The following is a 16,032-nucleotide window of genomic DNA, read 5'->3' on the forward strand; positions in this document are numbered from 1 at the left end:
AATATTACCTAGCTTTTAGGCTAAGATACATTACATTTATTGCATCAAAAGTATACAAGTTAAAAAAGTTTAAGTTTAAAAAAAAAGTTGCGAAAAAACTCAAAATTGTAAAACATGTCACAAAAACTCCACAATATAAAACAAAAAAGTTGCAAAATAATAAAATTAAAACAAGTTGTTGTTATTCATTTCTTATCAATTAGTTGCAAATCAAACAATGATAATACACAATTATTGCAATTTTTTTTTCAAGCAACAATCAATTTGGTTAGCAAATAGATTTGAAAATCATTGTAAGATTATGATCGACCATGTGATAATGTGGATGTTATGAATATCCGAACTATTTTTAATCTTTTATAAACTTGGAAAAAAAAGTGTATAAATAATCATTAATTCCATCATAAATATTTGCAATTTTTTTAAACTTTTTATAAAATTATCAATTCAAACAATAGAAACCACACTTTCGTTTAAATAAAAAAATATAACTTCAATTCATAAAAAATGCAAATCAAACAAATCATTTCATTAGGTGCTTTAGCTATTTCAACTCAAGCTGCTGTCATAAATCATGAAGTCGTTAATGATAAAAGAACCGACACAGTCACTGTAGCTGCTGATATTCCAGGTGTTCTTGATTTAGGTGTTGGTGTTGGAGCTGATGTTTCTTTAAAAACAAGAGAAGCTAATGAAAAAAGATTAATTGATTTATCAGCTGAAGTTGTTGCTCAAATAGCTGACTTATTAGGATTAGATGTTGGTTTGAATGTTACTGCAAAAAGAGAAATTGATGAACAAAAAAGATTATTAGATTTATCAGCTGAAGTTGCAGCTCAAATTGCTGACTTATTAGGATTAGATGTTGGTTTGAATGTTACTGCTAAAAGAGATGACACTGTTGTTGCTGATATTGGTGCTGATGTCTTAGGATTAATTGATTTAGGTGTAGGTGTTGATGCTGATATTGCTTTAAAAAAAAGAGAAGCTAATGAAAAAAGATTAATTGATTTATCTGCTGAAGTTGCAGCTCAAATTGCTGACTTATTAGGATTGGATGTTGGATTAAATGTTACAGCTAAAAGAGATGACACTGTTGTTGCTGATATTGGTGCTGATGTCTTAGGATTAATTGATTTAGGCGTTGGTGTTGATGCTGATATTGCATTAAAAAGAAGATCAGAAAATGCTTCAATTATTGAAAAAAGATTAATTTCATTATCAGCTGATGTTGTTGCTCAAATTGCTGGTTTATTAGGTTTAGATGTTGGTGTTGATGTAAATGCTAAAAGAGATGATAAAATAGCTGCTACTGTTGCTGCTGATATTGCTCATCTTATTGACTTAGGAGTTGGTGTTGGTGCTGATATCAATTTAAAAAGAGATATTTCAGTATCTGCTGAAGTTATTGCTAAAATTGCTAAATTATTAGGTTTAGATGTTGGTGTTGATGCTGATGTTGCTCTTTAAATAGTAAAATCATGAGATTGATTTGTTTGTCAATAATAAGGTTTAGTTCATGGAGTATGATGTTTTTAGTCCGATACCCTCAATTTGTTAGATTTATTTATAGAAATATCGTTATTGTATGATTTGTTTCAAATATATTACCGCTTAAGAATTGAATGTCTGAAAAGTTTCAGATTTTTTTGAAACTCTAAAATTTCAGGTCATTCTGACCCTGGGCCACTTTTGTTATGAATTGTTGAGACAGCCCACTATCATTTTTAGGAAGACATGTTATTGATACGAATTTTCTCAGATAATTTGTTCCACCTAGTCCTTTTTCGGTACCGGATTTTATCCCCCAAATCTCCACACTAGATCGGAATTATATTTTTCGAAAAATTCAACAAAAGTCCGATCTCAATAATTCGTAAACAAGACCAACAATATGAATAATGCTATAAGAGAAACCAATTTCAGCCTATACACTTTGACAAACTAAACATCAGCCATGTCAAAAACAGCACATAATACTGCGGTCAACTCCTTCAACTCAAATCATTCATCATATGATGTTTTCCGACCATCATTCAATCCAATTTTAGTAAATCCTTTTCTTGTTGATTTGGGACTAGCTGAAGTTATAGGTGATAAATTTAAATTTAAAACAGACAAGAAGATAGTTGAAATTGCTTGTGGGACTGGGAAATTTACTAAAAACTTAATAGAGAATGGTTGGACAACCAATTTAACAGTAATTGAACCATCAAGTGGAATGTTAACAACATTTCAAAAAAATTTCCCACAAATTAAAAATGTTATTCAAGCATCAAGTTATGAAATTCCTTTACAAGATAACTCAGTAGACGCAGTTATAATAGCTCAAGGTTTCCATTGGTTTGCAGATGATGAAAGTTTAAAAGAAATTAATAGAATTTTAAAACCAGGTTCTAAATTAGGTTTAATTTGGCATTTTGATTATTGTTCACCTTCTCAAAATTCAAATGCTGAAGATAGTAAATTTTTTAATGATGGAAGTAGATATTTTAATAGTTTTGAAAAAATTGGAAATAATGAAAAATTATTTGAAAAATTTTTTGCAAATCAAAAATGGAATGAAGAAGTTACTAAATATATTTATGGTTTTGATGTAAATGTACCACAATATAGACATGGTAAATGGAGGAAAGTATTATTGGAGAGTAAATATTTCAAAAACGATACCAAAGATCTGTTTGCTTTGTATGATAGGTTGATTAGTAAAGAAGATGTTTGGAAATATTGGGAAACTAGAAGTTATATTACTGATTTATCTGATGAAAAGAAAGAAGAAATTAAATATAAATTATTTTCAATTATTGATGCAAATGTGAATGAGAATAGTTATGATCCAAACACAAAGTTATTGATCAAACCAATGGTTCTTCATGCAGTGGTCGTAACTGTAAATAAGTGATTGACTACACGAAAATCATACTCTATAATACAATATTTAATATAGTCTATAAATTACCCTATCCCTTTCTATTCACTTTTTCTTAGGTACCCCAGTTAACCAAACTTTGCTCAAATAATCAAAAAATTTAACACTTTCTTCATCAAATTCATAAAATTTCCCATTATCAGTTTCTTTATCTGCGGAATAACTTTCTATACTATCGTAAGCACAATAAAAATATCCAAAACATATATTATTCTTGACCCAACCCTTTTGTGGACCCCATTCAGTTATAAATTCAGTTCTTTCAGATCCAGAAGGTAAATCTTCATTGATTTCATCAATATCTTTTTTTCTTAGTTTCCAAGAACTTTTAAATTCTAATTCTGGTTCAGGGTCGATTTGACCTGGCTCTCTAAATCTAGGTAGGTCGGGAGGAATCAAAGCTGCTCTAATCTTTAATGGCGAATTAAACAAATCAACTAATTCATTGCTTTCAAATGCCGTGAATGGAAATTTAACTCTATCTCTATAATAACCATTTTTTTTACAATATCCAAATCCAGAATTAATCCATAATAATTTACCATCTCCATTAACATGTCCAGGATGAGTTGAACAAACTTCTCTACTCTTTGAGTTAGGATAAAATTTTCTTTCATGTATGGATGTCGCTTCACCTACTGATGCTGCTGAATAAGGGTTGAATTCGTAATTTTCATCACCAGCTGCTGATAATCCAATCCAATATAATTCTTTATCTCCCCATATTGAGGATTTTACGGGTTCTTGCCATAATGATAATGGAAACATCATTAATAATCCAGTAAAATGTTCTTTTTTGTTGAAAGCAACCACTCCAGCTTCTTGATAATGTCTCCAGCCAGTCATATATTTATTATTCAAAGTCTTTTCTGTAATTCGAGGGATATCAAATAAATTATCGATTGAATTTTCATTACTTGGGAATAATGTTGCAAAATAATTGGTTTCAATATAATCATTGTTATCTCTTAGTGAACGATCTTGAAAGAAATAAGTACCTGATTTTTGATACTCTTTGGATTCAAAAAATTCCATAGGAGGTACCAATGGGACAGTATCAGCGTCTAGTAATATAATTTCATTAAAAGTTGAAAATAATAATGCAAGTAACTTATTGGAATATCCAGGAAATGAATACTTAAAATTTCTCTTTATACAAGGGGCTAAATTAACAAAAGTTAAATCTTGTTTGGGGAATTCAGAACCAAATTCTTTAGATTGGTCTAATAAGTTGGTATCCTTTAATATCGGATTATCTTCAGCTAAATTTTCGGCCTGGAACGTTGTTTCAATGTCAACTACAGCTGCTTCTTCAATTGCTGTCAACCATTTCTTTGTGATGTCACCCTTGTGCATAATTTGTATTGGTAGTTTGTTGTTGAGAGCTCTCAACACTTTAATCAATCTTACCAAATCTCGTGAATGTCTTGTTGCTGCTGAGACTACAATTCCTTTTCCTTTTGAATTTTTATATATATAATCAATCGAATTTCTCGCATATACATCACTATTATACGAGTTATCTCCATCAAGTATTGGTGGTTTGTCAGTCAAAAATGGAAACAATTTATCGGTAAACTCATCATACACTTGAGCTTGAGTCGAATCTAGATCTTTATTGAAAAAACATTTACCATATAATCTTAACAAGGTTGTAGAATCTGCCATCTCCTGTAATATTGTCTGGGATTGTTCGATATGTTTGTTATATTCTTCTAAGATTGTATGGTTTTGAGATCTAGTCAATCGAAATTTATCCTTAGCATCCGGATTATTCTTTTCATATTTTTCACGTAATCTGTTGATTCTTTCCTTAAAAAAGGATTCCTTTTTATCTGAAGATTTATCGAATCTATTACTTGGTGAATTATATATAGTTAATTTCCAATCTGGATTAGTTGTGTTAAATTGATCGAATATTATATTACATTTTTCATCATTTGGCCTTGCTTTGATTTGATCAATATCTTCACCAAAATGATTAATGAATTGTTTGTAACCGGAATATAAGTAATTCGAGTAATGTAGTTGTTTCTTGATTTTTAAATCATGTTGTTTAAAAGATATTGAATCAAATCTTTCTGTATCTAATAATAAAAGTTTCAATTCTTTAAGTCCGATTGATGGATGTACTTTTAATATTGTGATCAGTATAATACATATTAAACCAACCAAGATTATAACTCTTCTTAGCGATAATCTCATTTGCCTCATTAACTCTATCTTAAACCATTTAGAATTAGATTGATAATGTTGATAATTTATTAAAATTCATTTGATGTTTAAACAATTAAACTCTAATGTATTCTCAACATTTTTTAGTTAACCATAAGCCATGTTTTTCGGGGAATAAAATTTTGAATAAAAATCTTGAATATTGAACAAATGAAGGATTACACGGACAACTAATCAATTAAGAGACCCATTCAACCTTAGAAAAATTACCCCAGCGACAAGGAGTTGTATTTTGGCTGCAAAAAACACTTTTAATATTTTAAAATTTTAAATCTGTGTCTTGCATCAACTTACATTAAAGTTTTAACTTTGAAACAAGCTTCTTTGAACACGGATATAATAGACTATATATATTTATATTCATATGTACAACTATCTTAACGAGCTTTACCCTCAGCTGCTTTTACATATATAATGTCACCATCCTCAACATAATAATCTTTACCCTTTTGTAATAATTTACCAGCAGCTTTTACACTAGCTTCATCACCATATTCAATTAAATCTTCATATTTTATTACTTGAGCCAAAATAAAAGTTCTTTCTAAATCAGTATGAATTGTACCAGCAGCTTGTGGGGCAGTGTACCATTTTCTAATTGTCCATTCTCTTACTTCATCTGGTCCACCTGTGAAAAATGATATTAAATCTAATTTTTGTCTCATTGCAACAATAATTTTTGGTAAAGCTGATTGAGCCCCAATTTCTTTACAATAAGCTTCTCTTTCTTCATCTGATCCCATTCCAGCTAATTTTTCTTCCAATGATACTGATACTGGAACTATTAAATCACCTGGTGAATTTGCATCAACCCATTCTTTAATTTTTAATAAATGCTTGTTTTTCTTTCTAATATAATCTTTTTCTGATAAGTTGATTAAATATATTACTGGTTTAGCAGTTAATAAAAGCATTTGATTTATAGCATCAACTTCTTTTGAAGTCCAAGTTTGATTGTAAACTCTTTTACCATCTTCCAATATTGATATAATTCTTTTAACTAATTCTGCTTCTTCCTTTTTTTGTTTAACTTCTAATGATTGACCACCTCTTTTTGTAATTTTTTCAATCCCTTCTAAATATTTGGTTGCAAATTCAATATCTTTTAATCTTAACTCATCTCTAACAATTTCTAAATCTGCTACTGGATTTACTTCATCATTGATGTGAATAATATCAGAGTCTTCAAAAGCTCTCGTCATTTGGAAAATTGCATCAACTGCTCTAATGTTAGCTAAGAAATTATTACCTAAACCTTCACCGGCATGAGCTCCCTTTGTTAAACCTGCAATATCATAAACGGTTAAAAATGCAGGAACTTCACTTTTTGGTTTATACAATTCACATAATTTATCAAATCTTTCACTAGGAACAATAACTCTTGCTTCTTCTGGTTCAATAGTTGCAAAAGGATAATTTGCTGGGTTACCTAAAGGACATCTTGTAATTGCTTGAAAAAAAGTTGATTTACCAACATTTGCTAATCCCACAATTCCTGATTTCAAATTGTTACCGGGTCTTCCTAGTAAAATTGGTTTTTCTTGAGCTCCTTTCTTCTTTGGTGGCATTGGTGTTGTGATAAAATCTATAATAAATGTTAACTTTAACAGATTTGAAATTTTTTTTTATTTTCTTCAACTGTTTTGTAAAATTTTTTTGAATCAACGCACTATTCAAAAGATCATATAGCATTACATCATACAATTTAACATCATAAACATTAATATGAACTCAAGGCTAATACTAAGACGATCTTTTAACATATCCGCAACGCTAAGTCAATCATCATGTAAAGCAGGAACACCATTAAACTTAAAAATATTCAAAAAAGGTGATGAACCGGTTGCATTAGAAGATAAAGAATATCCAGAATGGCTATGGACAATGATTGATCCAAAAGTCAATCTAGAGAATATTAAAAATGAGGATTTTTTAAGGTGGAGGAGAATAAAGCTACAGAAGGAGAATAATAAAGTTATAAGGAACAATAATTTCTTATCAAAAATGTAAATAGCAAGAAGCGTTCATATGTACATAAATAATAATGATATATTACCATGGATTAGATTCAATTTCTTCATCACCCCAATTCCTATGTAAAAGAGAGTTAGGCATTTGAACACTTTTGAATAATTCATCTCCTTTGAATTTTTCGTCTTTAACAGTCTTTGGTTTTAACTCATGTTGATTATTTTCAAGTTCATCATCATCGTCATCTTCTTCTTGCACTTCTTCAGCCTCATAATCATAAGTGTCATTGAGTCCCGCATTTTTATTTTCCGTTAGTAATTCATCAATATCGTCAACAACACTAATTGGTAATGATGGCTGATATTTTTTACTTCTTAAGACACTCACACCACCAATTCCAGCTCCATAACTATTAATTAACTCCGATGAGTTTGGCAATGCTATATTAAATATAAAATTTGGGTTAAGATAAACATATACTTCTTTTGTTAAATAAGTTGATTGTGTCATATAATGTTGAAAATTTTTATGAATTTGTTGTTCACCTTGCTCATTCATCAAAGACTTGATAAAATTGACAAGTTTTTTAGGTAATCTCGGTTCATCAACTTCATATTTGTATAATTTGTTTACAGTTTTAAAAATTTGATAATAATTCAAATAATCAAATTGATTTATTGTTTTGATTAAATTTTCTTCATCTGATAAGGATGACATACATTGTAACCATTGTAATAATTCTATAGTCGGTTGTAATTGATTTTTGCAAACATGATATAATGAATCATAATAAAATTCCAAGTTTTGAGGGTCTTTTTTCAGTAATGACTTATCATCACTTAATAAATTGTTAAGACTTATAATTACTAGCTGACTTAAGCCACCAATTTTTTCAGGTTTTTGAAATTTTAAGTTATGGGAGCGTAACCAATCTTCTATTGCCGATAAGTTAAGCCTAAGTTGAATAGCTTTTGATCTTGTACAATACTTGCTTTGACTTATGATGTTATTAAAAATTATACAATCGATGTAATAGAATACTAATGAAAAAGTTTGTACTCGAAATAAATTATCAACATTATGAATTTTTAGGACGTAATCTAATGCACCTAAAACTTGTATATATCTTATAGGTGAAGGTTTCATCAACTCATCTTGAGTTGGTGGATTTAATGTGTTTAAAATGTCATCAAAATTATTTGGATGTTTTTTGTTCTTCTTGAATAAATTCCAATCTTTTGCATATAATGTATTTGAAACATCTATTAAACTTGTGAAATTTAAAATACAGTCATTAACCAATAAGTTCAATCTCGAATTTATTGAAAATGATAAAGTTGCAATTAATGATTGTGCTAAATTGATTATTTCTTGTAAAAATCTTGGAAAGGCGGTATAAAATTTGTTTTTGATAAAATAAAAATGTAAATATTGTAATGATGATAACCAATAACTCAATAGCACTATATCTCCAGCTCCTTTTGCATTTTCTTCTTGTAATGCCATGTTGAAAGCTCCCGATTTTGTATTTGTCACAGTTCTTAAACGAGCTGTAAAACAGTCAAATAAGAAATCTGTTAATTCTTTTGACTCTACTTTCAAATGAGCATATCGTATTAATTGAAATACTATTGCAGCTGGCAATCTAGCATTATGTTGATAATTAGTATTTGATCTGAGATTAAAAATATAATCAATTAATGAAGGTATATCGCTATCTGTAAATTTAATATATTGCTCTGGTAATAATTTTTCATACTCAAAATCAGGTAATCTTGGTATCACAGGATCTTGAGCCAATATATATTCATCATCATTTTCATAAACATGTTCAACTTCATCTTCATCAATTTGTCCTGATAATGTCTGCATTTTAAACTTATTCGTTAGATCATCTTCAATCTCGTTAGGTATAAAAGTATTTGTTGTGAATATATCTTGTTCTTCTCCATTATTACTTGCATTTTTTAACACATTATGAGACTTAAAATAATCTATGATCTCTTGCTTTTCAGGATTTAACAACGTTATAGCATTTTTACCATCATCTTTTGGTGAAAAATATGGATCAGCTTGGTAATTGAGTAATAATTTTATTGTGTCTAATTGATTTAAATAAACTGCCCACATTAATGGAGTGTAGTTTATAATTGTATCAGCAACGTCAGGATCGGCATCATGACCTTCTAATAAGGAACTGACAATATCATCATTATTGAAACATATAGCATAAACCAATGGAGTAACTCCTGCTTCATTAGTTGGATACAATTTATTTACTAATTCTGGATTGGATTTTAGTATACTTTCTAGTGTGACAACATCTCCATCACATGAGCTTAATAGTAATTCAATTATAGATTTATCTTTTGATTCTTCTCCCTCTGAATCATCATTACTCGACGTTATAAGATTAGATTCCAATAATTGTAATGCTTTCTTTGATGTTATTATTTGATTTAATAAAGGATCTGAAAAATTAAGTATATTTGATTGAAATCCACTAATATTCGTCAAGGCAGACGGATCAGACCAAGAATTCATATGTGGATTGGTTTGTTATAATTGTGGTATTAGCCTGTATTGGGTGGTATTTTGTCAAACCTTTTTCAAGTTATGTATGGACTTGATTTCGCTCTTAATTCGTAGATTTCTACGGTTCTAAATTTTTACGATATATCACGATCACTATCAATTAATCAATAACTTTCATTCATAAATACAAAAATTAGAGTGATAAATGCTCATATAACAGTCACGTCTTATTTAAATATCAATACTCAAACACTAACATCTTCCCACACTCGCTTTCACAATTCACATTCAACATAGATTAAAATAATGTCCAAATCTATAAGACGAGCCATAATACCTTTAATCACCTTATTAATAATCTTAGGTATAACAATATTACAAAGGTCAAGACCGGATGATTCATTGTATCAAACTTCATCTGAAATTTTTGATTCAATAAGTCATTTTACGTTTACATCACCTGCCACTAATAACAGTCCACAATCAAAACAAAATATTCAAAATAATCTAGATAAATCAATAAGTAATTCTAAAGATTCTACAGATGAACAAGAAGAGCAACCATTAGATCCATGTACAGTGTTTAATCCCATATCAAAAGGTTTTATAGATCTTAGAGGTTTGTCATCTTTTGGAAATGAAAATAAACCATTACCTTGGAATTCAAAAGGATATGATTCAGGAAAAAATTATACTATAGGAATATGTTCAACTCCATTTAAAAAATTACATGATAATGACATTAAAGACAATTTAAATTCAAGTTTAGTTGGTGGGTATTACATGGAGAATAATAAATACATATCAATTGGACAATTTTCGACTCAACCAAAATTTAGAGGTAAAAAATTAACAATAACGTATGAAAATGGTTCATATTGTAATAATTTGTTTGATCAACGAGGTAACCCATTACAAAAATCAACAATTCTAACTTTTACATGTGACAGAGAAATGTCAGCAAAAGCTACAATATCATATATTGGGAATTTTAATGATTGTAATTATTTTTTTGAGGTTAAAAGTCATCATGCTTGTCCTACAGCTGCGAAAGCCAATAACACAGCTGCTGTTTGGATATTTTTATTCATTTTATTGGCTGCATTATTCGTTTATTTCAGTGGTGGGATATTATATAGACAAATGAGGAAAAATAATACTAGTAAAGTTTAAAATAATATATATTATTAATCATATATACTACTTGACACAATTGTTCCAAAATTTTCGGTTTCTGTTTTAATTTCACTTCTACCAACGATTTTACCACCAGTTTTAGCTAACCTTATGGATAATCCAACTTTACCTCCCCAAACATCTTTACCTAATAATTTTAAGGTATGAGAATTAGAATCATTTGCAACAAAATCTGATCCATCTAATGGCAACATATTCAATTGAGATCTTAATTTGTTCACTGCCCCTTCTAAAGAATCTGCTTGGATATATCCAGTTGAATCATTTGAATTAGGTAATTGATCAAATATTTCTGTAAAATTTGAATTGTATAAAGGATTGATAAAGTCTCCTGCAAATAAATACAAATCATCAATTTGATATTCATCTGACCATCCATCATCTGATGAATCTACATTTCCATCTTCGTCTAAATCTCTATTAGTGTATACTATTGTGTTTCCGAATCCACTTAATAAATCTTCTTCAACACTTGGTGCACTAAATGAAACATACACAACGCCAGTTCCATCAGGTTTTAACTCTTCCAAAGGAATTATAAAATCTTCTTGATATAAATCATTATCTGGTTGTGCAATCACTGATAAATCTTGCAATAAGATATTTGGTAAAGTATTATTTATATTATATTGTAAAACCAATTTTTGAGATTCAATAAAGAAATGTTTGATTACACTTACGACAATTTCATTTTCTTTATCTGTCAAATATATTGGAGTAGTGGATCTTGTGAGTTTACCATATGGTTCAATTTCAGGTATAGCTGATAATTCTTGAGCATATTCTTGGTGTTTTAAGAGTTCATTTGCATTCTCTGAAACTTCCTCCTTTTTAGGTTCTGGTTGTTCTATGTTTGATTCATTGCTTTCACGGTCTAATTTATTTAATTTTCTATTGTATTCGATTGATTTTAATTCTTCTTGAGAAATAGCTGGAATTTCTGATATATCAAATTTATCATTAAAATTTTGAGTATTCAAGTAGTTGATAAGCTTGTTTTCTAAAACATTCAAATCGTATTTGGAATCATTAACAATTAGGTCTTTTTTCTTCTTGTTTATGAAATTTAACGATATAGCTGCTCTATCTCTAACTTCATCATCAACATCGTTCAAACATCTAGTTAATAAGATAATGATATTTTTGGAAACATCTCCACCACAAACAGCAGCAAATTTGGCTAAGGAGATAACAGCTGAAGATCTAACAATTGAGTTCTCAAGAACTAATCGATTATAAATGTGTCTGATATAATATGACGGATTTGAAGTAGTTGGACCTTCATCTCCTAATAAATGTAATATACGAACTGATAATTCGGTGAATTCACAATCTTCAATGAATTCACAAAGATTCATTAAGATCAATTGTTTAGCTCCTTCATTTGGTAAAAATTTAATTAAATCAAATAATGCATCAACGATAGTTGTTTTCAATTCTAATGAACCATCATCTCTTAATAAATCTGTGAGGAATGAAACTAACTTTTTATGCTTGGATGGAAATTTTAAAGCTAGATTTTCAATAGCTTCAATGATTACAATTTTAAAATCCTCGGTAATTTCATCCATTAATGATGTCATCTTGGTAATTAATCTATCAACGCTTTCACCTGATCCATTATCAATAGTACCAGCTCCCATGGTTTTGAGAAGTGTCGTAATGGCCAATGTCGATATAGATCTATTTGAATCATTAATTAGACTTTCAAGTTCCAAATTAATTACCAATATTTTTTCTGGATGTTTGATAGAGATCTTGTTAATCAATCTAATAGCTGCAAATCGAGTAGCAGTTCTTGGGACACCTAATAACTTTTGCAATGTTGTAACAATTTGCATATATTGATCATCATTTAACAAATATTGTAAATTGATTAAAGTCTTGCAAGCTTCCAACTCAACCATATCTGATTTATGTTTTAAGAATCCTGCTAATATGGGATATAAATGAGTAAATAAACCCTCATCATCAATTAAAATTTTGTTAATATATCTAATCAATTGAATAATTGATAATGAATTCTTCAATGAAGATCCCTCAGATAAGGAACTTATTAATTTCATCAACGACATTTTATCATGATTTCTCAATTGATAAATTAATCCCAAAGCATGATATTGATACATATACGAAGTGGAAGGTAAATTAGAAGTAGCATTTCCATAATATTCGTGTAATTGAAATTGATTTGGTGGGAATGACTTATATGATGATATAGTTTCTAAAGTTTCATTCCCAAATCTTTTAACAACATCCTTAGCATGCGGTAACAAGTTATATGATGAAATTAAAGCTGCTGAAGAAACTATTGGATTTTTATCAACAATTGCATTTTTAAACAATCTTTCAGCCGCTGTGACAGTAGTTGGGTCCAAGACTTTTGACAAAGTTCTAATGGCATTTGGTTTGTATACGGCATCATTACCTTGAATATCTTTCATTATTGATGAAGTAACCATTAAAATATCATCTGATGTTTGCGATAATTCTTTTATAGTTAAGTAAACCAATTGTCTCAATGATTCATCTTTATGTTGAAATAATTTTGATATAGAAAAGAATAATGTAGTTGACTCTTGAGCAGGAAATTCTTCACCATTATAAATTAATCTTAATAATTTTGCTAGTAATTGTCTACATTTTTTTGCATTGACAGGTGTAGCATTAAACTGTTGTAGACATTCCTGGAAAACTGCCATTTTGTCAGGCACACCAGACGTGCTGTATGCATCCTGTTTTTTGTAGGACAGTGTAGACATTAGTCAATTGGTGGTGTTGCTGAATGATTTTATTACGTGTTTTGATTCAAGTGGTTAATTTCGATTTTGGATGAAAAAATATATGTATAGATCGTGCACAACACAAATTTGTAAATTTTCAAAATTTATGTAACTTTTTAATATTACGAGATTGATTCAAGACCAACCCATATAATTACACACATAATAATCGAATGTTATCGTTCACTAGTTTCATAAGGCTGCAGCTTGCTCAACCCAGAATATTTAATGTTACACCAAAACTAATAGCTCCCACAATAGGCTCAGTATATCAACCATTCCGATCATTTAAAGTCAGAACTTCCGTGAAAAAATTTTGTAAAGATTGTTATTTAGTTAAAAGAAAAGGTAGAGTGTATGTTTATTGTAAATCAAATGGAAAACACAAACAGAGACAAGGTTGAGTTTAGGCATTCATTTCATTCATGTATATAAATTATTAATATATTATTCGTTTTGGAGTTTAGTTTTACTTCTATATGGTTGATTACCACTAAAGGATGACATTCTAGAATTTGAAAGCTGATCTTGACCAATTAATTTACTAGACAATGTTGAATATATTGCATCTTGCCAAATTTTGTTTACCTTCCCTGCAATTTCATTTTGTTTATCTCTCCATGCGGGAGCGTATTCTTCAAAAGTATTTGCATTGGAATCAGTTCTTTTCTTTCCTTTAATTACTTTAATTTCATTTTTATTTTCAATTCTATTCAAACTTCCAGCTACGGGATTCAAATTTCTTCTCACATTTAAGTATTCTCGATTTAATCTTTCGAATTCTGTACGTACTTGAATTGAATTTTGATGTGAATTTTGAACCATCAAAAGTAAACCATTTATATTCGTAGTTGAATTGTTATTGGAATTTGTAGTGTACCCTTCTTGAATATAATTCTCCGGTGTAACTGGGGTCATTGGACCAACACTAGAAGGTAATATATGCAGCAGACCATAAGAATTTGGGTAATTATGTGAAAACATTAAATTATTTAATGATAAGTTTGAAAAATTACACTTGTTCTGATTCATGTTTGTTACATCTAATAATGAACTTTCTCTCTGTAGCCATAATTTCTGCTGGGTCCTAGTCTCAATATTTTTCGTTTGATGTTGATCTGAGCTGTTACTTCGTAAAAATTCATTGAAATTATTAGTTCCATTTTTTAAATTACTAACAGGTTTAGTTTGTAAATGTGAATGTTGATGCTTTATTGGATTCTTTTGCATATATTGATTATTAGTTCTTTGTAAATTATTGAAAATAGTTTGATCTGGTTGATATGAATTTTTTTGTATTACATTTTGATTTGTTGTAACAGGTTGAGCTAAATTAGACTCCATAGGATTAGCTTTAAATGAAATACCACTTGTAGATTCCGGTAATGGTTCAGCGTACGCTTTTGAACTGATTGGTTCTATCTTTCGTACTACTCCTGTTGATTGAGACAATAAAAGGGATCCACCATATAAATTACTTTTAAAATCTTCAGCTGAACTTTGTACAGAAGAGACTAAATCTGGTCTCTTGGGTTCTTCTTTGTCAATGTTTTCTTGTAAAACTTCAAGTTTTGGTTTTTCTTGCTCAACAGCCGGATCTGGTAAGATTCTATTAATTTGTTCATATAAACTTGGAATATTTTGATCTGAATTCAGATGAGTGGTAGATATTGTTTCTTGACTATCAAATCTTTCCGGTACTGGTGCATCTGGCTCTTCATCTACATCTTCATAGTCTCTATCATCATCATTTAAATTCATTATCGCTTTACCTTTCCTTGCACTCGATTTTATTCCAACTGATGAAGTCAGACCAAATTGTTTAAGTGAAGTATTGGATTTATTAGATTTAATAGATTGATTGGATACTGTTTTAGTCAATGGTTGTAAGCCTGCTATTTTTGTGAAAGATTTGTTATTTCGCTTCAATGCAGCAGCTGTTTGTCTTCCTTTCATTAATCCATCGGTTGATTTCGATCTGTTAAGATTTGGCCGCGACAAATTAGTATTGGATGATGTTGATAATTTTACTAATTTATTATGAGATAAAGATCTATTATGAGTTTTAAGTCTTGGTGGAGGATGAGTTCTTTTACTACCATTATTTGAAATATTTGATGTGGAGACTGATCTTACTGAATTTTGTAATGAAGGTCGTAGATTTGTTGATGATTGATTTTTGTCTTTGCTTTTTGTTGAATTTGATGAGTCAGAATCAATCGAAGGTGACCTTGAAAGTTGTTCATTTTGATTTGATTCTTGCTCTGGGTTCATTGTTGTCTATTATGTACACTGTGATGTTGTTACATATATTTTATACTATCGGACTTTATAAATCTACTTTATCAATCCAAATCACGTGATTAAAACTCCATAATTTTT

General features: G+C 29.5%; 9 protein-coding genes across 9 annotated transcripts; 4 read left to right on the plus strand and 5 right to left on the minus strand. All coding sequences in view use genetic code 12, as the record gives it.

The window, feature by feature from the left end:
• Positions 1-507: 507 nt before the first annotated feature.
• KGF55_000823 (uncharacterized protein) lies at positions 508-1,470 on the plus strand (the record flags this gene model as incomplete). Its single annotated transcript, XM_051761135.1, has 1 exon — positions 508-1,470. One exon carries the CDS (start codon positions 508-510, stop codon positions 1,468-1,470), a length of 963 nt encoding a protein of 320 aa, XP_051616768.1.
• Positions 1,471-1,957: 487 nt separating this feature from the next.
• On the plus strand, positions 1,958-2,902 carry KGF55_000824 (uncharacterized protein; the record flags this gene model as incomplete). The annotated part of the gene is made up of 1 exon (XM_051761136.1): positions 1,958-2,902. One exon carries the CDS (start codon positions 1,958-1,960, stop codon positions 2,900-2,902), a length of 945 nt encoding a protein of 314 aa, XP_051616769.1.
• A 72-nt stretch (positions 2,903-2,974) lies between these two features.
• MNN15 (putative alpha-1,3-mannosyltransferase) lies at positions 2,975-5,134 on the minus strand (the record flags this gene model as incomplete). The annotated part of the gene is made up of 1 exon (XM_051761137.1): positions 2,975-5,134. One exon carries the CDS (start codon positions 5,132-5,134, stop codon positions 2,975-2,977), a length of 2,160 nt encoding a protein of 719 aa, XP_051616770.1.
• Positions 5,135-5,541: 407 nt separating this feature from the next.
• On the minus strand, positions 5,542-6,732 carry YBN5 (Obg-like ATPase; the record flags this gene model as incomplete). The annotated part of the gene is made up of 1 exon (XM_051761138.1): positions 5,542-6,732. The coding sequence occupies one exon, from the start codon at positions 6,730-6,732 to the stop codon at positions 5,542-5,544; it is 1,191 nt and encodes a 396-aa protein (XP_051616771.1).
• A 157-nt stretch (positions 6,733-6,889) lies between these two features.
• MRPL37 (mitochondrial 54S ribosomal protein mL54) lies at positions 6,890-7,174 on the plus strand (the record flags this gene model as incomplete). Its single annotated transcript, XM_051761140.1, has 1 exon — positions 6,890-7,174. One exon carries the CDS (start codon positions 6,890-6,892, stop codon positions 7,172-7,174), a length of 285 nt encoding a protein of 94 aa, XP_051616772.1.
• Positions 7,175-7,216: 42 nt separating this feature from the next.
• KGF55_000828 (uncharacterized protein) lies at positions 7,217-9,679 on the minus strand (the record flags this gene model as incomplete). The annotated part of the gene is made up of 1 exon (XM_051761141.1): positions 7,217-9,679. One exon carries the CDS (start codon positions 9,677-9,679, stop codon positions 7,217-7,219), a length of 2,463 nt encoding a protein of 820 aa, XP_051616773.1.
• Positions 9,680-9,976: 297 nt separating this feature from the next.
• On the plus strand, positions 9,977-10,843 carry KGF55_000829 (uncharacterized protein; the record flags this gene model as incomplete). The annotated part of the gene is made up of 1 exon (XM_051761142.1): positions 9,977-10,843. The coding sequence occupies one exon, from the start codon at positions 9,977-9,979 to the stop codon at positions 10,841-10,843; it is 867 nt and encodes a 288-aa protein (XP_051616774.1).
• A 14-nt stretch (positions 10,844-10,857) lies between these two features.
• Positions 10,858-13,629, minus strand: SEC21 (coatomer subunit gamma; the record flags this gene model as incomplete). The annotated part of the gene is made up of 1 exon (XM_051761143.1): positions 10,858-13,629. The coding sequence occupies one exon, from the start codon at positions 13,627-13,629 to the stop codon at positions 10,858-10,860; it is 2,772 nt and encodes a 923-aa protein (XP_051616775.1).
• A 468-nt stretch (positions 13,630-14,097) lies between these two features.
• Positions 14,098-15,924, minus strand: TCO89 (Tco89p; the record flags this gene model as incomplete). Its single annotated transcript, XM_051761144.1, has 1 exon — positions 14,098-15,924. The coding sequence occupies one exon, from the start codon at positions 15,922-15,924 to the stop codon at positions 14,098-14,100; it is 1,827 nt and encodes a 608-aa protein (XP_051616776.1).
• Between the last annotated feature and the right edge of the window lie 108 nt (positions 15,925-16,032).

This window comes from Candida pseudojiufengensis (assembly GCF_024610245.1).
Source record: "Candida pseudojiufengensis strain CBS 10847 chromosome Unknown scaffold3, whole genome shotgun sequence".
Lineage (NCBI taxonomy): Eukaryota > Fungi > Ascomycota > Pichiomycetes > Serinales > Debaryomycetaceae > Lodderomyces > Lodderomyces pseudojiufengensis.